Below are 22,160 nucleotides of genomic sequence, written 5' to 3' on the forward strand. Positions count from 1 at the left end.
TCAAATTCACACTTTCGTCTTATAAAGCTTTTCGAGACTAGAGTAAGAGTGACAAAAGAAATTCGACCTTGGAAAAAGGGAATTTGTTCGATGCCCCATATACTAGCCATAGTTTGGGTGTAAACAAATTTGGACAAATTTATTATGGTTTTGTTGTTTGTGATTTCAACTACAAAACAAGTTGGTGTTGTTGCTTTTGAAAAAGTTACTTGATCCCAGCTTTAATTCGCGGTGATGATTTCAAATCAATAAAGAATGTTTTTCATAACGATGATTATGTTGTGTCTTCATAATTCGAATTTTTAGCGCGTAAACCTTTTGTTATCTTATATTTAATAAAAGTATTAATCCATTCAATCCACATGACGTGAATTAAATATTCATTGTTACATCTATTCTTTTTCAAGACATCGCTAATCTGTAACGATAAGGCGGAAGAAAAGCATGTTGGAATAAACCACTTAAGGACTTAAGGGGAAATTTAATTTTTTATATTTTTAAAAAAAAAGGGAACATCGTTACGCTTATTACAAGTTCGGACATTTTAGATGCGAGAAACTATTAAAACGCTGAAGCAGATAAGCATTAAAATTGCATTTTTTTCTTCACATTGGCTATTCTTGCTGGAGCAGTACACCGAAAGTCATTTCGAACATTGTACTGGAAAATTGGTACTTGATTGTGCAACAAAGCAAAGATCGTAAAAAAGCCTACGCGCGAAATGCTTCTTTGGAGTTATTGTTATTTTTATAATAACACGATATGAGCCAATAAATTAATTACGGAACTGCAGCACGAATAGCAAAAGCACAGGCGTACAGGAGCTATCATTTCTGGGGGAGGGCGTAATTATTTATAACAATTCACAATGAAGATTCCGCCATATTTTCGATGTCTATGAGCGAAAGTACTGTCGGTGTATTCAAATTGAAGATAGTGTGAATTAAGTTTTACGACGACACTGTGTACAAAATAGCGTTGCTGAAAATAAGAATTATCATCACTAATCATTTAGGATGCTGTGCCTCCATATATTGGTGTTTTAAAAAAAACTTTATCAAAATTCTTATAAATTGACACACAAACATGGCAGCCATGACGTCAGATTAATGTACAGAAATGCATGATTGCGATGCGTACATAGAAGAAATGTACACATTTGTATCATTATGTATACTGTATAATTACAGAAATGTATCGCTTTGTATTCTGAAAAAACGTACACTTATGTATCATTGTGTACATTATAGAAATGTATGATTCAAAGATCACTTGTGGATTGCTGTATATGTTACGAGTTTCGTAATATTTGACCGCAAGTTTTACAGTAAGGTAACTCACACGAAAGATTTTTCGACATTCTGTCGTTATTTAATGTACAGAAATGCGTTTTTCAAAGAAGAATTGTGAAATGGCAAAAGCAACAATTCCTAAATATTTGCTTATGCGCAACTCCAAACCTGTTCGTGCCTATTCATTTCTGCGCAGTTTCATAGTTCAAAAGATATAAAAAAATATGAATTATGGCTTATCTCTGATGAAATTTCTTGGATTTATCCTTGGTAATCCAATAAAAGTTGGCAAGGTTGGAATTGAGCTTCGCCAACTTCCGATTGAAACTGTCGCATCTTATTGACAAGATTGTCGGCGCCGTACGTATCAACGAAACGGAAAGGACCTAACAAAGTTCACGGATTTAGGTTTGATTAAGGATTTGAGTAAGGATTAGGGATTAAGTTTAGGATTACGTTTAGGATTACGTTTAGGATTAAGAATGACAACAAGAGGCTAAGGTTAAGACGAAACTCCTAAAACAGAACATGGTGAACCATTTTTCAAATTCCGAACATCACCCTCTCTCTATATTTGTACACAAATGTACTAGGTTTCTTCAATTAGCATACCTCGCAGTCTTAAAACTACAGAAAAACTTAAATAAACTTTAATAATCAATAATAATGCTCACTAGATGATTACTAATGTCTGTTATCTTGGCCAGTTTATATAAATCAATAGACAAGCATATTGTTTTAGTATGTACAGGTAGTATGGTTAGTCAGTGAACAGAAACTTGAATCTAAAAGGTAATTCGTAAAAAACAATATTTTACCTCCCTCCCTCCTGCACACAAATGCACGCATTGATCATAAGTCCTTCCCCAACGTTCTTTGCATGTGTACCAAATGAACGAGCCAGATGAGTTTCATAGTTATAAAAGTAAAATTGTAAAATGTCAAAGATAGTGTTTAACATATATCACTACTTTTTAATTTCAACAAGACGCCTAGCAGACGTTTTGTAACCTCACATATGGCAATATATTATGAAAGTAAGCCATGATCCATGAGAGAGAGAGAGTTTGATTGGTTTAGCGACTTCGTGTCGGTCACGCGTGTTTTATATAATCTCGTGATAAAACGAAAATCCGAATTTTAAAAGCGGGCTGACTTTTTGTAGCCCCCGAGCAAAAAGTCGTCAAACAGCTTTCACAGACTAGCAAATATTTGAGAAAAAAAAACACAACTTTACCTCCGAGGAAAGGGGGAAAACCCAAGCCAAAAACAGCTCCTATATCGCCATCAACCTAACACAAAAACAAAACAAAAGTCTGAAAACAAAAAAGGCAAACAAATACATTTAAGGTGATCCATAGAAAGACCAATCCTAATCATGCTGCTGAACTTCATACTAACTGGACTGTTAAGAATGCCTTCTTGCAACGTCAACAGAGCCTCGTTAGTAAATCTTGCAGCGAGACGCATTTGTATATCCTCTGGACTATGACTACAAAATATAGGAGAGTATTTTTGTAAGTATTCAGCAAAACACAGAAGAAAATTGATACATGATACAAGACCAGGCAGCTTCAAAACTCGTCTGTTAGCACATTCGAGTTGTCCTATTGCAACACCAACCTTCCCCTTTTATCTACAGCATATTTCTTGAGGATATCCATAGCCCCACTGTTTATCTAAGATAAATAAAAAACACAAAAACCTACAACACAACGAGGTAATGAAATGATGAGAACGATACGCGTCACTACTCATATAAGTCAGGGGTCTGATTTTATCCTTTTCTTGCTGTCCTTATTTTACCATTTTCTAGTGGCCCCTATTTTATCGGTTTTTGTCTCGCTTCTAATTTCTTGTTTTCTCGTCCTCACATTGTACCGGGTTTTTTTGTCACACACATTTTACCGTTTGTTTGCCTTCCCCATTCATCATACCGTTTTCTTTCCTTTTCCATCTGGGTAAATGAAAAATCCTTTGCCACTTTTGCGTCCTGTAAACGATTACAACGAACCTTGAAAAGCTGATAACTTTTGTATAAACTATCAATTGTCGAGACATGCTTAGTAACAGATTAAAACACTCGTTAATCAACTTTTCGCGAAAGCAAACTTTCTGTTAACTACATATTTCAAGAGTGTCAAAAACACACGAAGAAGGTGGGAATGCGTGGGCCTAGGTTGCTGGGTTTAATAAGACATGAAAGAAATGGCTATGTCGGCGGTAAATTTCCATGGACTTCATATAACCATCTCTATTTCAATTATATTAGTGGATACGAGTTTTCTTATTGCTATCGCTAACGCTATATGTATTAAAACACGTTCAATCGGATTTTTTCGAAGATAAGCCCATGGTAATTTGATTTAAAAATAAGGTACGGTTTCAATTCACTTTAACTATCCCGGCTAATTATAACAGTCTCTCTAACTCTACTGTGGCGTGTCACTTTGGAAAACTCAAATGAGCCTCGGCTAGTGATAGGCTAGCAAAAAAATCGCTCATACTCTTTTATGGCAGGCCACTTCAAAGAAGCTCAATCCAAGCCTCAGCTAGGTAGTCTAACGTTAACAGTCTATAATCCTTCTGTGCAATTCCACTTTAATAGAGGTTCAATAGAACATCGGCTAAATTGACCAATGAAAATATTCTCATGGCAAAAATTCATCTTTACTAACCGAGGAAGCCTTCTTCCACCATCGTTTTTAAAACACCAATATTTCCACCGCGGAATCTAAATAAATAAAAAATTAAATTAAACCTGGGCAAATCACGTGCATCCATGGGCAAAACGTCCGAATTGTTGCGTCATTATCCTTTTCCTTGATAGATGATGTATATACCAACACTACAAAACCTTTCCAGACTGTCTTTTTACCTATCGCCAAATGCATTTCTAAATCTTCTGCGACATGAGTAGCGACATCGATGCCAACCTTAAAAAAACAACGACAAACAATGGTTTATACATATCATTATATGAGCTACGTCTATGATCTGACTTTCGACGGTATTTTCACAACCAAACATCTCAAATACAGGTCCGATTTGAGCGAAGCAAATAAAAGCAAAAACATTAATTTTGTAAGCTAAGGTGCTTGAGACAACATCTGTATTTGTACTGGCTTAAAATAATAGCTTGAACAACAGCTTGAACTTAAAAGAAATGTTATAATTATTCAAACAGAAAAACTTGCAACGCAATCTTGGGACTTTCTCGGGAAATGGCGGCCGTACCGTCATCTTGTTAATTACGTAATCAAAATGCCAACTGCTAACAAGTGTAATATTTAAGAGGATTTTCATAATGGATGCATTCAAGAATGGTGATCAGTTTCTACCACAATTCCTCGCATCAATATCAACTAGATCTGTTGAATGGCACGAAACTAATAAATATTGACACTAACTTCGTCAGCAAGCGTTGCCGACCCGACTGGGAATCCAAAGCTTTTTGTCAGTTTATCCAGCTGTTCGGGACTAATCCCTTCCTAGAAATCGGTAATAAGAAGAACAAGCTAGCACAAGAACAAAAATTTTTGTCAAGCAACAAAAGTCAAGATAGTAGTTTCGTACTTGTAACAAAGCTATAACTTCAGCCATTGTTGGTGCAAGAATTCTCGTCGTATAAAAGCCCGGACCGTCCTACGATAAGAAACTCATCATTAAATACAACTAAAGCATGTTCGTGTTAGTTTATCGTAAGACAAATAAACTATGAAGGCGCCTGAAATTACGTAGCAATAGAATTTGTAATGAAGGAAAAAAGGAGAAAAAAACCAAAAATTTAAAACGTTGAATTACTGTTAAAAGGAGTCACCGGTACATATATCATACACTTGTGTACATATCATACACTTAACGCAATGTACACAATAATACACTTGTGCACATTAGCATTCGTATTGCTTTAAATAAAACACCATAAAAAATAATTGAATTTCGAAAACAACCACTAGTCTTTTTTTCAAATATAGGGGAGTGCTCAAGTCTGGATTAGATTTAGATAGCTACTGATTGCCGTAGCATGTAAGACTTTTTTCTTGAATTTCTCTTATCTTTTTATCATGATTGAAAGATTTTGTGGAGGAGTGTTCCATGAAACACTAATCACAATTGTTTTTGCTTAATTGCTTGTTATATTAGTACTACGCAGAGAAATTATCATCTCTCCTGCATCCCCCGGCTTAGACTAGGAAGATGCACTCACCTCCACTAAATCTATCCCTGGTGGTATTTAGCTATGTACATACATATATATGAGTAACGGAGGTATTTCTCACCTTGACAACAATAACAGTCTTTCCTTGTTTAAGACCCACATCAACTGCAATAGCTGCAAAGAGAAAATCGAAGACAGTTGAAATACTTTGCAATACAAGTCAAATCAGAATAGAACAAAACAGACAGGCGAGAATGTAAACAGTTAGCGGTAGCTACCTGCAGTTTCTTTGGAAGTTTTGTCGGTCGTAATTATTTCTAATAAAGGCATTTTCTCCACTGGTGAAAAGTAATGCATTCCAATAACCTGTAGAAGGGTGATAATGAGAGGTAAAAATAACGTTAAAAACGTTAATGTTGAAAACGGAAGAATTTTAATGAAAACGGTAGCATTCAATGCTAAAAGTGGGCTAATATTGTTGAAAACAACAGATTTAACGATGAAAACAAGACATATAATTGATAATAACGAGAAAGTTAATGCTAAAAAACGGAAAATTATGGTTGAAAACGATGAATTAAACATAAACAAAAAACATCTAGTTCATCAAGATGAATTTGATGCTAAGAACGAAATGTTATTGTTGAAGATGAATTATGTTAAGAAAAGTGACTGTCAAAAAGATGAATTTACTATATGGAAAGCTCAGAACAACCTTTCAACAGAAGATAACTTTGACAGTCTACAGGAAAACTTCAGGGACGTTTGCTGGCTTCGGCAATCTAAAGAAAGAGAACATGAAATTTAAAACTAAAATAACAGAATTTCTAGATCTTGCGCAGTAGTTTTTTTCTTTTTACCTACTTATACAGACCATCACCAAAGATCGCATTGCATGAGCGTGAAACCCTAACTTTGGATTTTAGTAATATACGTACATACTTTGAAAGAGTGCATTTGGTACTTAACGCCAATCAAATAAATCTGATTTAACAATAGCATGACAATCTATTTATCCAAATGAAAAAGAAAACCTACATTTACAACAAACTAATTTTTTCACTAAATTTTTGTAAGCGTGCAGAGAAGCAAGAGCTTTGTATGTAAATGGAGTGACGCAGAAATTCGACAACTCAATAGAAGATTTATTTTATGCATAATAAGTGAGGTACACATGATTTTTTGTACCTTGTGTATGGGTAGAGCCGACGTATTTGAAGCAAAAACACAATCCTCTGGTATAACCTAGAGAATTCAAATGCATATAACAAATCACAAGTGTGTAGTTGTATTGAAGTACTATAAAATAAAAACAATAAAACGCGTGCAGTGAGTGGTCTATAACCGTGTTTGCATTAGCCAGTGCAATAACAGAGTCGAGCTCAACCAATCAAATCAATCAAACAATCAATCAGTCAAAGAGAATTTGCAAATCTATCATGAATGCATTTTAGAGGAAAAGATAAAACGTTTGTTTTAACTTTGTCTGTTTCATTGTTGCTATTTTATAAAAAATAGAAGATGTTTTCGTGATGGCACTGGCTTATGCAAACCTCAGAGACGTTTGTGAGGTGCAACCCTTGAACTTCGGTTTGGGGCTTGCACTGATCAACTCTCGAGTTCTCCATAAGGTCTCCTCGATTTGCATAAGCCTGTACAAACACAGTAAACATCTCTTATTTCTTAAATTTCAGATGTTCTGAGTGGTGCGAACCTGCTCTATTTCTTTAATTACTTTGTGTTTGATATTGAGATCTTCAAAGACAGCTTCGATAACAACATCAGCTTTATCAAAACCCTAAACAGTAAGCATGGAAAACAATGAAAAGTTGAAAATAGCATATGTCGCTTTCTCACTGCACGATAATGACCTCCAACATACTCAAGATATCTAACCACTGAACTAAAATATAAGCTGGAAAGCTAACTGACCGCCATCTTTGAAGCAAAAATGACGTAGGTTTTCTGATTTTTAGAAGTTCCGTATTATTTGAAAAAAAATAACGATATCTTTCATAATACAACAGCACAATTTGTCATGATAAGTTTCACCAAAAGAGATTTAGTAATAAATCGATAAACTCATGTATATAAAGGCATCTGAGCTGGCTTAAAAATGGAATTCACACCTAGTATTGGAGTTAGCATTCCAGTTTATTTAACAGATCGCCAGAGCTACACCCTCTTTCCTAACTTCTCACTGACACCTTCCACTTTCTCTTTGCTTTCACTTTAGCTCCCTCCCCACTCTATCCAAAATTTTCATTTTTACTTTTATGTCTAAAATTCCACGAACCCTCTAAAACATCCTCTATCCCTAGCAACAGCTCGTTCCGTACCATCTCTCTCTCTCTCGATCCACAATACCTTATAGTCCAGTTGAGCATAAAGATCAGACATCATCCTATCACGTTCGGCACTGATAAATAAAAACACCCCAACTTTTTAAAAATTTCCTCGTCATTTAACTCAAAAAATTCCAAATTTGAGTAAACAATTAGTCTTAGGGACGGGGCGGGTGGCTGAATGGTTAATTGCGTGAGTTGCAAGCCAGACGGCGCGGGTTCAATCCCGGCTCGTGGCACATCTGGCAATGTGTCTGTAAACCTAGCCCAGGTTGACCAAAGCCATGTGAGGGAAATTTGGTAGAGGAAACTATGTCCTCGGATGGACTGTATCTGCATCTGCAATGTTGCAGCCTTGTCACAAATGTGTCACGCTGATATCAGCGTTGTAGTTGCGTGAAAGGTACGAGTGATTGTAGTCTGGTCAGCTGCCTTCACTATAATTTAAGTAACCAAGATGTTCCACTTCGTGGAACCCTCATATGTCGAAATCGACGGAGTCCATTATAACACCATAAAACGTACCTTGACATCGACCTTCTTTTACTTTTGTGCTAAGCTAAAAAGTGGAATATTCATTAGAATATGTCAGCGATTGGACGGATACGACTTTATCGAAAACCGGATATTACCGAATGATGGTAATACACATAATAAATAGTAATTGGTAAAGTTTAACATTAGTAAAATGGATAGCAAGGGTAGTGACTTCATAGGTCAAAGTTTTATCTTAGTGGGTTTTTTGGGCCTAGATGTGGATGACTTCACGCCGGAAGTGACGTAAAAAGGAGAAAACGCAGTTCCACTTTTCCAACATTTTCTTTGGTTAGTCGCTCAAACGATGTCGTCAAACTCTACACCTGTAAATCTGTAGTGCGTTATTTTAGGAAGATTTTATAAAACAGCCTTATTAAATTTCATGAGATCTATATCTGAAACGCATGTGTTCTCCTTTTACGTCATATCCGGTAGGGAGTCACCAACTTGTCCTTCTACGCCACAAAAACCAAGGGAAAAAATTTTTCAACTTATACAATATATAGCAAATCTTCTTAAATTCGATTTAACTATTTAAAATTTTTCACTCAAACCCTCATAGAGGCACTTTGAGCTAGATGTTCTGCAGTACACCGGCAGTCGGTTTTATGCTTCCTCATAATGGCCGGAAAAAAGCTGTGACGTCATGTACAAACACAGTTTTTGTCATGATTCCGGCTACTATTGGATACCGTAATCTTAATGATAACGGAATCCGTTATCTGCATCAGGCAAAACATGGACTTCGATAGGTACATACTCTTTATATATTTGATCTTGTCCTCTTATAAGACCTTGCTGAAAGTTATCCTTCAGGATGACAGTGTAGCCTTTCTGCAAGCTTACCTGTTGGAAAATAGTTCAAAAAAGATCAAAAAAGTTCTAAATCAATAAAGAGTTTTAAAAATAATTAAAAAACGGATTGTATGTATTTAGTATGATACAATTAGATTTTATATATACGTAAATACAGAATTATTCTAAGATATATTTTTACTCTATATCCTTTGCTGTGTCTATAGTTAACATGCACTGCTTATTGGAAGATCACTTTATATTCTTTTGTAATATTGGCAACTTTAGTGAAGTAGTACCGCAGGTGAATAAAATCGTTAAAATTATTTTAAAAATAGTAAAATGATATTTCAAAGTCTACGGCAAAGGTTGAAGTTACATTACTTAAAAGAGAAGTGCTTCGTCATTGTGGACTACTGCTAAATAGTAGTCTCCGAAAGCTTATCTCTTTTGCGCATGTATAAACTGGAAAACTCCAGCTTATATGTTTCAATTTAAGTTTAGAGTAAACAAGATAGCGTGCTGCATGTCCATCATGGCCATGGTTTGCTAGCTATCAAAAAGGTTTGAACAACAAGAATAAAGCAATTTAAATATTTTATGACTACGTTTGACAGTGAGAAATGAGAAAAAAGCCATGCGGTACATACGTAACTACAAAACAGTGAAGCCGAGAAATCTCCGGATGTATTCTGATTTTAGCAGACTGTAAACAATTATGCGCAGAAAAAATGCGCACGCTGTTACACTGTTCCTTAATACACATCGCGTTTGGAGATCAAATGGCACAAAACTTATTGTCTACTTAATAACTCATGAATTGTTTTATTCATGGCTTCCAAAACCTTTTTTGAGTCATAGGTAAGTAATGGTCAGCGGAACTGATAATTCTACTAAATTTGATACAACTCACATTTCCAATGCCAGCGCCCATAAGACCAGCACCAAGAACAGCCACAGTTCTGTAAAAGAATACGTAGACACACAAGATACATACTATATTTGAACCTGGTTTGTATAGGTAGCTTAACTACTGCGTGTATAATACATAGGCATTCATTGATAAATATCTCAGAGAGAACGTTTTCAAACCTGGCTTTTATCGCCAGAACATCTCTTAAATCAGGCGCCCCTTTAAGGTTGGCGGGTCAAAGAAAGACACCCCCCCTTACCTAATTCCCACCTTCCTTAAGTAAAGGTTAGAATGGTGATGAAGAAATTTACTTCATGAAAATTAAGAAAACTTACTTTATGTCCTTTTTAGGTTTGCCAAACCTGTTCTTTTTACACTCAGTCTGTTGGAAAAATGAAATATGCTTTTTGAAGTGGATGTGTACTAAATAAAAAACTTAAATCTCGACTGTAGCTAAGTAAAAACCTGTGAATAAAGCTCATTGTCATTGTAATGTTGACATAAATGTTGAGATGCGTTTAGACAAAACCGCAAGATAAACGCCAGGAGAGAGCTATATATTTCTGTCTGTTTCAAAATACACAGAAGCAACAAAGGGTAACCCGTTTATCCATACTAATTCCTCCTCATATGCAACAAAGGAGCAATACGGAAAAGAAAAGTGGCCAGCGTTGTCCCCAGTAATACATCAAAAATGCTTTTCTAATGCAATGTTGTAGACAATGATGTACAGACCTGTCCAAAAAACAATGACATCAATGCTTTGGCTTCTTTTGATTCACCAAGTTCACCAAAACCCTAAAAATTTCACATAAAAACTACATAAAATCACATAACATCACATAATGTCCCACATTTTTGGTCCAAGCGGATATAGGATACGCTAAAATAAATTCCTCCTTGTCATTGTTGAATGTATATCTAAATTTTCAGACATCTTAGAGGCAGTTCAATTAGTAAAATTTAATTCTTTAGAAATTCCATAACCAATAGTTTTGTTTTGAACGTATTGTGAATTTAAATTTGAGGAAATATGTTTCATTTTGACTGACAATGGATCCGCCATCGATTGTACGTTCAACACGAAAAAAACGGAAAAGAATACGTCGAGATGCAAACTTTCTACATCCATCTATATACCTCTGCTTCAGCTTGGTATCCCTCAATACCACCTTTCTCCACTCCCACTTTTACAACCTGTAGACAATGAAAGCAACATTTTTATCATAAAAAAGATAGATGTCACTAGTAATGTATCTGCCTCATGATGAAAGCAACATTTTTTAATGAAAACATAGATTAATGCATTTCCATTAGTCATTGACATTACAACTATTATCATCAGTAATGTCATCATAGACACCATCAACCCTGCACATCAGTGATATCATTATAAATGACGTTAATGATTCTCGTTATAAGTAATGCCATCATGTGACGTCATCTATCCTGGTCATTTGTAATATGAACATCAATATGGTCATCAGTAACGTCATCATTAACAACATCAATCAAAGCCATTATGAGCAACGCATTTAATCATTGTGAATGGTTACGTCATAAAACAGTAACGTCATCGACAACGTCATCAGTTCTGTACAATAAATATTGATCGCACAACATTGGTTCTTAGAACTCACATCAAGAATCTTTAGAGGAGCCGGATATAATCCGAGCGACTTCTTCATTACCTAAAAATTCAAAATAAAAGTTCTAACATGACACATAAAATTAACAAACAAATAAACTTTTTCTTTTTATGCCATTTTTTCATTTATCTGTCGATGGAAATCCATGTACCGTTTCGCGAGCTTTCTTGAAAACATAGTTCTGTCCAAACGAGGTTTCCGTCGTAATTTTGTACATAAGACCTGAATAAAATAATGGTAGACGTTGAGCTATTCATGTCGTCAAACTGTATCATACACTTTCTCAGTCCAAAGTTACAATTTCCATAGAAATATCAATTTATTTGTGTGGAAGATAAACGTATATCCATGAATGGGCAATGTATTTCTAAGAATAAAGTGAATGGTTTGAACCCAGGAGTATCGTTACATTACATGTTTGTAGAAGTAGATCGTTCAGGTTAGTAGAGTATTAAGAAGGACTGTTGTTGTTGACGTTGACTGACGTTTCGAAAACCTCAGCGGTAGTCAAAACCTTGGGTAACCAACCGGTTTATTTATTCAGGCTATTCAATTTTTTCCCAGTTCACTCAATGTACAAACAATAAATTACTAAAGAAATAATGCTGAAAATATGAAAAAAAAACTTGAGGGTTAACAACGCTACTAAACAAAGTAGTGTTAAGTATTACTACCTGACATATTAGTCCACTTTCGTGATCTATCTACTTTTAATTTTTTACTCGCCAAGTCCCTATTAAATAAAATATAAGGTTGACATAAGTATTAACGTATCATATTGGTGTCCCAGGCAATTCACCCCCTTCCCCTGACGTGAGTTTAAAGGCCTGAGTGCGTACATAGAAGTGGACAATAATATTTTACAGAGGTACTTACTTCGCCACTTCAATCGACGTTTCTTCCAGATATCTCAACGTATTGAGCGTAGGCTCAGTAAGACCAGGACCTATCATACGTTATGCAACCATATATCGGTAAATAAGTCAACAGATGAAAATGAAATGTTCTTTATAATGCAAAATAATGAGACAAGAGGTAGGTTTAGTTGTAGAAGCTGTATGATGCAGACTAAGTTATGCAGACTGAGTGAAAGAAGCTGCATGATGCAGACTAAGTTATACAGACTGAATGAATGAAGCTGCATGATGCAGACTAAGTTATACAGACCGAATGAATGAAGCTGTATGATGCAGACTAAGTTATACAGACTGAATGAATGAAGCTGTATGATGCAGACTAAGTTATACAGACTGAATGAATGAAGCTGTATGATGCAGACTAAGTTATACAGACTGAATGAATGAAGCTGTATGATGCAGACTAAGTTATACAGACTGAATGAATGAAGCTGTATGATGCAGACTAAGTTATACAGACTGAATGAATGAAGCTGTATGATGCAGACTAAGTTATACAGACAGAATGAATGAAGCTGTATGATGCAGACTAAGTTATACAGACTGAATGAATGAAGCTGTATATGACGTGGAGTACGATTTTATTGTTTGACCTCGCCAAGGATGCAAAGTAGTAGAACATGCAATGAAATGTCCAAATGAATACATTCACACGGGTCAAATTAAATAGCAAAAGTGTAAAGTAAGAACAACAACACAGGACAAGGAAACAACAACCTACAGAAACAACACAGAAAACGGAATTGAAAACTGTTACCTAAAGGATTCACCAGCAAATCGACAAGACCCATCTTTTTTGCTTTTTCCGCGCGTATATTTTTCCCAGTCAACATCATGTCCAAAGAGTCGGGTAAACCAACCTTTGTAATACAAATACAAAGATGGTTGTAACATTACGTACATAAGAATGAGTATTGAGCAGGGACAGCTTTTCTAAGCGTCATTGACGTGAAATGGCATTTAGACAAAATAGATATCACTCTCGTTTGTTTTTGAGAAAGCGATGAGCCATTCTCTTGTGTCAATTAAATTCGCAAATAATCATAGTTTGCCAACCACCTTTTCTTACAAACAAAATGCTTGTCACGAGGAAAATTCAACGATTTGAAAAACTCACAGGTCGTATCTATATTTTACCAAGCCCTGCTCGCCACTCTTTGGGTCACAACTACCTAACAAACTTCACTGATAGTGATTTTAAAACTCAAAAATTAAATAAACTCCCAAGTGTTGAAAATCGTTCGGTTATTTTACTATTAAATGTCACCACTAGTAATCCCACCTAGCAGTGGTCATTCAACAATGGTAAGAGCTTACACGTGTTGATAGTTCTCTATCAAGTATTCGTGTGGTAGCCCCTAACGCCTAAACATCCACAGGGCAATTCTCTGAAATTGAGCCTGCATGGAAACATTGTAAAACTAGTTGTTTGATGTTAAATGCACATATATTTTATTTAATAGACGCACGTCTATTTAAGTTTAAATTAGCATTAACGACACTAGTATTTTCCGTATTTTTTATAACTTTGTCAAATCAAAGTTTATCAAGATTAGCAGTGGTAAAAAAGGACTTAGGAAATATCAATTGTTGTGGGTAATACACATGTGACACAGCACATTTGCATATGTACCTCGGTGAAGAACGATGAAAGACTTTCACGGTATACATATGTTTTTAATATAAGGTGCCTAAAGACGCAAATTATACTTTGTAAAATCTTAATTATTGTAAACGCTAAGAACCAAGAATAAGAAAAGAACTACAAAGTGGGTGTGAGTATCGTAAACATGACTGGAGAATCGATCCACATTCAAGAATGTTGATTTTAAATGAGCTCACATCCGCTGATAATCATAAGGTAGCCCAATTATCATATCTCCCCCTTGGTAACCCTTACCAACCTATAATCATGAATGGTACCTTACAATAAACCTACCAATTTTGGTAATCGTTGGGTGCCACCTGCACCAGGCAAAAGCCCTAACATAACCTCCGGTTGTCCAAGCATTGTTTTTGAATCTTTTACAGCGACTCTATAGTCACAACCAAGTGCCACCTCGAGACCACCACCAAGACATGAGCCCATAATGGCTGCAACTATTGGCTTGGGGCAATCCTGGAAGTAATATACAAGTAAGTAGTTAAATTATCGCTTTAAAAAGAGTTTGTTTTTAATTTACCTCAAGTCTTTGTAGCACAGCCTGTCCACGAGAAGATAAGTCTGATATCTGTAACATCACGAAACAAATTGTTTTATTAAGTCTTTTTCTTGAGCAATAACGAAGAAAAATGGGTTTTAAAGAGTTCTTATGTAGAAACTTGGTTCATATATACTCCAGCCCAGTGTCTTCGTCAGGAGTGATCTGATGTTCAAACTTGAGTTCGTATATACTCTAGTCTAGTGTTTTCATCAGGAGTGATCTGATGTTGAAACTTCAGTTCTTATATACTTTAGTCTAGTGTCTTCATCGGGAGTGATCCGATGTTGAAACTTCAGTTCTTGTATACTCCAGACTTGTGTCTTTATCAGAAGTAATCTGATGTTGAAACTTTAGTCCTTATATACTCCCGTTTAGTGCTTTCATCAGAAGTAATCTGATGTTGAAACTTTAGTCCTTATATACTCTAGTCTAGTGTCTTCATCAGGAGTGATCTGATGTTGAAACTTTAGTTTTTATATACTCCAGTCTAATGTTTTCACCAGGGGTGATCTGATGTTGAAACTTGAGTCCTTATGAACAGCAGTTAATGTAATTTACTGATTTTCAACATGTCTTCGTGCAGTCATAACCAATGTATTTTTGCATTCAAATCATTTATAATACCTTTTCAGCTGTGCCTGCAGCACTCAACATGCTGAAAAAATGAAAAATAAAAATTAGCATCAACAATGAAATACAGCAAATCCCATATAAACAGGCAGTAGAAGACATGATACACAACATAAATTTAAATAATGATATACATACTTAATATCAGCACCAGCAATAAAACATCCAGGTTTAGCAGATATCAGCACAGCACTGGTGATGCTCGGATCATCAATTATACGATTGAAAATCTAAAATGCACAATGAAACATAAAGATCCCATCGAAATGTTCGACGATGTTTCAAAAACATGACTACACACGAAGATGTCAAAATTTGCTACTTAAAAGAAAACATGATGTAAAGATTATTTAATATAATAAAATAACAATAATAAAACGCATGCGCTGATTCGTTTATAGCTGTGCAAACCAATCTGAGCTCTGTCATCTAAATCAATCATTGTAGCTAAATCTTACTAGCAGTAGCAAAGCCAGCCCGTTTTCAACACTTACGATGCAAATATTTTTGTGCTCAATCACTGGAAAAACAATGAATGGAATTAACTTTCTAAAGAAATTAGTAATGATTTTGGTGAAAAATTGCATTGTAGAAGCAAAAGATTTAGGTTGGCTTCGCCACCGCACAGTCTCGAGCAGGTGCAACTGATCAGCTCTCAAATTCTCCTAGGTTTGCAATAGCTTGTTCGCAGCCCGAATTTCCTTACTTAATGACGGTAAATTCGATCCGCTGAAATTTAAACCTAACAGTGTACCGTGACGTACGCTATTCGCAAGGAAATAAGGAGCTACTTGTGATTGGATAATCCATACATAAAAAATAAGACTGGTATGATTGGTTCACACATTAACATATTCTCGAATTAATTTTTCTGATTTACAAGTTATTTCTTGGTAAACAAATGAAAATGGCGAGTTGCTGTCTTCGCTGCGATTTATGTTCAAAATCGTTTCTGGGAGTCTACTTTGTGCGATGTTGCTATGTTCTACGTTCAGAATAAGAAAATTTTATCCCAATGCTAAAAGCTGGCTAACATGTTTACGTTAACTTGCCGACTTCGTATGGAAAGTCTCTGACTCTCTGATTTTCCAAGCAGTGCCCTTGGTTGACATACATAGTTAAAAAAAAGAACTAAAAGCACGAGTATTTTGGTCATAACTTCGTCTTAAAAAAAGCATAAAATACAAAAACAATTCCAAACTGAATCGAAAGTATTTCTGTCTTCTATTATGCACATCAACATTAATTGGATAACTGTTATAATAATTTTGGATTCAAGTCGTTTATTCAATTGACTGTTGCGAATAGACTACATCACATTATTTCGCTTAAAATGCCCTTATCAGCAAAAACGTTTATTAGCAATATCAAAACTTGGTGTAATGTCTAACGTATCGGTGAAAAAAATTTTTCAATTTGGTCAAATCGTCTTCTTGTCAAATTTGCCTTTCAATGGACCTTGTCCGTCGTGGCATGAAGTCTGGGTCTAGCCAAATTCTGACGTCATCCAAGGTAATTGGCATATATATCTTGCATTGAGCAGTGCCTTGCATAACGTCAAAAGGTGTGTTGTCCCAGACTTTTCGAACGACGGACAAGGTCCACTAAAAGGAGCATTTTCGCTAACTTTAAATAGCAATAAAAATGGGACGATTAGACAAACTTAAAAACTTTTTTAACTGATGCGTTAAAAATCACACCTAAATGTAATATCGCTATTAAAAATTTTTGCCGCAAGGGTCACTTAAAATTTCAGCATTTACCACTGAATTTTCCGCTATTAAGTAATGAAATTAAGACTGCAAGCAGGCTACATAAGCCTGCGCAAACAGAGTAAATATCTTTCATTTCTTAAAAAATTTATCATATAGTTTAATGTATACAAAAAAAATGAAAATCTTTAACCTATCGTGAAATTTCAAAGCATGGTCACTATGGTAACCCCACTTGTGCATTTTTGCGCATGTTTTAATGTTAGGAGTTATGTGGAATTTCCAGGAGAAGAAAAGTTTTTGTGCTAATAACAAAGACATGTAATTAACGAATGTAGCTAAGTATATTTTATAAAGTCATCGTCTTGCGTGGCATTGTAGCGATAGGCATTGAACTTCTCACAATATGTACGTTAACTCCTAATGATCGCCTTTTTTATACACTCGGTATATGAAGGATATTGGAGGATGCAGGATAAAAATGTACATATACAATTTAAAATAACATTACGTCATCGGAATATACGTATTCAAAACAGGTACCTACCTACAGGTTTGTCCCACTCAATTAATATACATTGCCTTGATGAGTGTTGCAAATTAAACAATTGTCATACCTACCTAACATAGCTGAATTGAATAAAGTCGGATGAAGTACGTAACTTATGTCAGTAATAATTTTATTTTGTATTTTATTACTCTGCTTAAGATCTGAGTACTCTATCCATACAATTTTGTAGGCGATAGCATCTGTCGCAGGACAAAAGTTCAATTTTTGAAAGAATCGACAACAATACCACGATCTATTCAAACAAACCTGATCAACTTCTGACAACAAGCTTTCTGATAGAACATTCACCTTAGCAAAAAGAATCAAGACACGATTAACAGAAAGTCGTAAGTAACTATGAAAACTCAAGCATTCACTACACAGCTTGCTTGAATGTAAAATTTATCTTTAATACAAGCAATGAACATAAAACACAACACATTAAACATGAATTCCCAAAATGCTAGACATTTTAATTCAAACACTTTGACAAGTAGTAAATATTCTTTTCGTATTCATCAGTAATATACAAAACACCAATGTTTTAGTGTATATTACTGATGATAAAATGTAACATAAAGTGTTGGGAAATTCACAATGTCAATAAGAGCTGCGCAGTTCCAGAAATTTCATCTCCATACTATCTTAGGTATTTCGGCATTAAAAATCTTGGTTCAGTTCAGTTTTGGTTCTATGGTTCTTACAAGTCTATATACGTAATGATAAACATGACAAAATAACACTATAGCATTTTTTTTCTTCAGAGTGAAATTTTGTTATTGTTAAAATGTTTCAGCCTGCATTAAGGTAAGAATTTGGCAGACATTATAACAGAAAAATAAACCAAAAACTATTCATTATTTGTAGTTTTTGATGCATGAAAAAAGTACAGACAAACAGATTCTATTCATCTATCAGTTATGTAAAGTTTATGGTGCACAAAGAAGTACTGAAAGAATTCATCAATGAACTATACAGCTCCAAATGTTTTTTCCTAAATACATTTTGACCATCAAAGGATCCAAAGTCAAGGGATTGATAACAAATGCAGGTATTTTTATGTAGCAAAGAGTATATAATAATGTTTTCCACAGACCTTGGAGTCAGGCTGGTTAATTCTTACTACAGCCACACCATCTTTGAGTTCCACATTGACAGATTTTCCTCCTAATAATTTGTGCAAAATTTTTTAAAAGCAAATTCGGAGGTTAAAACTATGCAAATATTGATTCACTAAATTTGGTCAATAGGCAATATACTGTTGTATTTTTACCAGTTTTCAGATTCATCCATTCACTTACCCAGTTTTATGCTTAATGAGGAAGACCTACATACTTAGAAGGCTTGGGCGATTTGCCTATTGGTTGTATTTTTGAAACCAGTGTTTATTGGTTTGGCTTTTACAAAAACCAGAAAAGCAAAAAACTGTCATCATCTAATTGTTAACTGTTAACACCTAAAACATGCCACTTGTTTGCAGTCAAATGGATGTTTTGCTCCCTCAATGTTGCAATATTGCAATGAATATTGCAGCTATAGTTAAGCCAGGGACACTTTGACGCCACTCAAATTGTGAAAAATGACATACGTACGTACAGACTGTAAAGTAATCTTTTACAAAGACAGAAAAGAAATCAAATTGTTTACTGTCTTTGTTACTCACAACAGAGTAAAACTGTTAGTGCTAGCAAGCCCTAATTGTATTTAAAAAATATTAAGGGATGAAAAACCTGTTTTACCAGTTCAGAATTAGACAGTTTTGGGCTTTTGGCAAAACCGCCCAAGCCTACTACCTTACATGTAAAGCCAGTCCAAATTTTTACTCCTTTGCTTACTTCTACCTAATTTGCAAAATTTTCTGCAAATGCCTTTAATCAATGTATGAGAAATCAATATCATTCAAATGTTTTTTGAGCAACAAATGAGTACATTGTAGAAGTTTAAACATAAAGATTGGCTTTGCCTCTTCTAACTGTAACCACTCAAACATGTATAAAATCAACCTGACATGCTATAAAAACTTGACAAAGAGAAATTTACTTGCGTACCTTGAGTACTCACTGATTTTGCTTGAATGCCAACTGTGGTGACTGACAAAATGAGAATTATAGCAATGAGAATAATATGTGAGTTGATATTTTCATTTTAAAATTTGTGGAAAACTTTGATCTCAAACATTTTAGTTTGGCAGCCATGTGCATAAAAGTAACCTATTATACTGTACTATGCATTGCAATTGTCAAAAGTGATTGGTTTTATGCAGCAGAACACAGTGGCAAGAACAAGTGGGGACCAAGGGGGGTAGGGAGCTTGAGACACCTAAGAATTTTGCAAGACTAGAAATATTACCTGGCCCAAATACCACAACTCACAACTATATTTTTAATGTTGCAACTATCACATTTAATAATGGCTTGAATCTATCCTTTAATAGTCCCAATTTGCATATAAAACCTTCTTGACTTCTTTATTCTGGTTAGGACTCACACAAGATTTCATTAAGTGCCCATCACTGACAGCATAAAATACAATACTTTCTATAGAGTATATTCTTTAAAGAAGTAGTGGATCCAAGGTCTGGCAAAATATGTTAAAGCTATTAATTTTAAATTAAAAATTTGTTTACAGCAATGCCATTGGTTGTGTATTTCCATAAATGTATTTCACCAAACAACAGGATGTTGTAGTGTAGTTTGCAAACAAACAGGTTTTGCCAATTCTCTTGAGCTTTTGAAAATGTCCGTTCTAAATTTTCTAATGCTGGGCAACACTGGAAACTTTGGGTGTGCAACTTGCAGAAGACTAGGACATTATGCTTACACTTTTCAAACTCGGCTCTGCAGTAAACAAACTTTCCAGTCGGTACACTGTCAAGGTGCAATCCTTGCAACATACATACACTAAGCATCTTTGGCAAAAGCTTCAGTACGCTGATCCTTATTTTACAAAAATTGACAAGTATTTGGCAAAACTTGCTTGGAATGCAGTTTGGATTGATCTTAACATGTTGTCCTACTATGCAATATTATAACACCACAGGCCACAGATAAAAATTGCCTCAAATTTGCTCAAATTCCTTTGTTGACTCTCTTTTTTTAGCAACAGTTAAATTAACAACCAATTCTTTCTACTTAAAACATTAAGTCTCTTCTCGCTAACAATGTTGTTGTCATAGTTGACGGCCAACCTCCGAAACACCCAATTTGTACAACAATCACATTTTGCACATAACAATCAACAATCACAACTCGCTTATGTTATATTTTTGCACACATCAAATCAAAACAAAAATATTCAAAATAAAATCTTTTTATTTTTAAAAGCACGATACATTCGGTGATTATTATAAATTGACGGCTACCAAGACAAGTATAACATAAACACATAACTTACATAATATTCAAAAAATATTACCTCTTGAATGCGAGCTGTACAAGATAGGAAAGTGTCGTAGACGCTCAAAACTATTTCGAAACACGCGAGAAAGCATCGGGAAAGCTGTTCAGCAGTACAAGAAATGAAAATACGTGGTTATTTTGCAGATTTAATAGTCAGAAAGCGGTTGTATATACCGACGGCCACGTTGATGTAGACCTCGAAATGGTGAGTTTCACAAATTTTTAGAGTGCAAAGTACATAACCGAGTGTGATATACAGGGATCTGGAACGAGTCGTATGTATTTATTCCAGGATTTAATTGTAATTTTTGACTTTTTGGTACGACTTAGGGACGTACTATCCCCTGACCTGTGCAGTCACTACCTGGACGGGGACCACTTCTAAATTATTTGTAAAAATTGACGGAATCATGTAAACATCAAAAGTAATCGATAGAGGTTTGCTTGATACTACTAGTTTTAAAAATGACCTTCGGTGTTTCTGTATGATTGTAAATGAAGTATGCATTGTAAAAATAAGCAGTTTAATGCATCAAAATTAACCTAGCATAAAAGAACTGCATTTTCAATACGTTGCATAGATTTATTTCCGAATGTTTATGATATATATATATACATATATATACAAAGTGAACAAGTGTTTGCTGTCGCTACTCGGAGACAGCAAACACTTGTCCATTTTATTTTAGTTCATTTGATCTTACTCTCTTCTAATATATAGAATATTGAGCGCTCTTTTATCCAGGAATGTTATCCATAATATATATATACAAAGTGTATATACAATGTGCCCTCCCGGCTATCACCATATTAAAATGGTGACTCCTGCACTTGGGACACAGGACGTACGGTTACACATTGTATGGATTGTATTGTAGAGTCACCATATATATATATATATATATATATATGTGTGTGTGTGTGTTGAGAAAAATCATTAGATTCATCCCGACAAGCCTGTTTCGTGATTGCTCATTAAATCCCCTGAAGAGTGAGCAATCACGAAACAGGCTTGTCGGGATGAATCTGTAGTTTTGTGATTTTCTCAACACCACT

At 35.0% G+C, this 22,160-nt stretch overlaps 1 protein-coding gene and 1 long non-coding RNA gene across 3 annotated transcripts; one reads left to right on the plus strand and one right to left on the minus strand.

The window, feature by feature from the left end:
* Nucleotides 1-1,349: 1,349 nt before the first annotated feature.
* LOC124450357 (trifunctional enzyme subunit alpha, mitochondrial-like) lies at nucleotides 1,350-21,325 on the minus strand. Its single transcript, XM_047001014.1, is given in 36 exon segments — nucleotides 1,350-1,562; nucleotides 1,564-1,678; nucleotides 2,530-2,584; nucleotides 2,694-2,784; nucleotides 2,916-2,971; nucleotides 3,230-3,285; nucleotides 3,971-4,026; nucleotides 4,171-4,189; nucleotides 4,192-4,228; nucleotides 4,703-4,783; nucleotides 4,869-4,937; nucleotides 5,576-5,628; nucleotides 5,733-5,820; nucleotides 6,201-6,236; nucleotides 6,643-6,699; nucleotides 7,169-7,252; nucleotides 7,822-7,873; nucleotides 8,325-8,353; nucleotides 9,093-9,182; nucleotides 10,045-10,093; nucleotides 10,380-10,426; nucleotides 10,780-10,842; nucleotides 11,185-11,241; nucleotides 11,685-11,735; nucleotides 11,845-11,915; nucleotides 12,368-12,426; nucleotides 12,570-12,639; nucleotides 13,368-13,470; nucleotides 14,550-14,729; nucleotides 14,794-14,841; nucleotides 15,439-15,469; nucleotides 15,583-15,674; nucleotides 17,974-18,015; nucleotides 18,803-18,873; nucleotides 19,755-19,796; nucleotides 21,121-21,325. Coding segments are annotated over 36 exon segments (2,310 nt in total). The 5' UTR covers nucleotides 21,197-21,325; the 3' UTR covers nucleotides 1,350-1,528.
* Nucleotides 17,693-21,124, plus strand: LOC124450358. Of its 2 annotated transcripts, none has more exons than XR_006949948.1 (4): nucleotides 17,693-17,810; nucleotides 17,897-18,053; nucleotides 18,574-18,757; nucleotides 20,806-21,124. It is a non-coding gene; the product is annotated as an uncharacterized LOC124450358 (long non-coding RNA). The 2 variants fall into 2 exon arrangements; XR_006949949.1 differs by lacking the exon at nucleotides 20,806-21,124 and adding an exon at nucleotides 20,187-20,337.
* Nucleotides 21,326-22,160: the final 835 nt, after the last annotated feature.

Source organism: Xenia sp. Carnegie-2017, unplaced genomic scaffold (genome assembly GCF_021976095.1).
Source record: "Xenia sp. Carnegie-2017 unplaced genomic scaffold, XeniaSp_v1 HiC_scaffold_24, whole genome shotgun sequence".
Lineage (NCBI taxonomy): Eukaryota > Metazoa > Cnidaria > Anthozoa > Malacalcyonacea > Xeniidae > Xenia > Xenia sp. Carnegie-2017.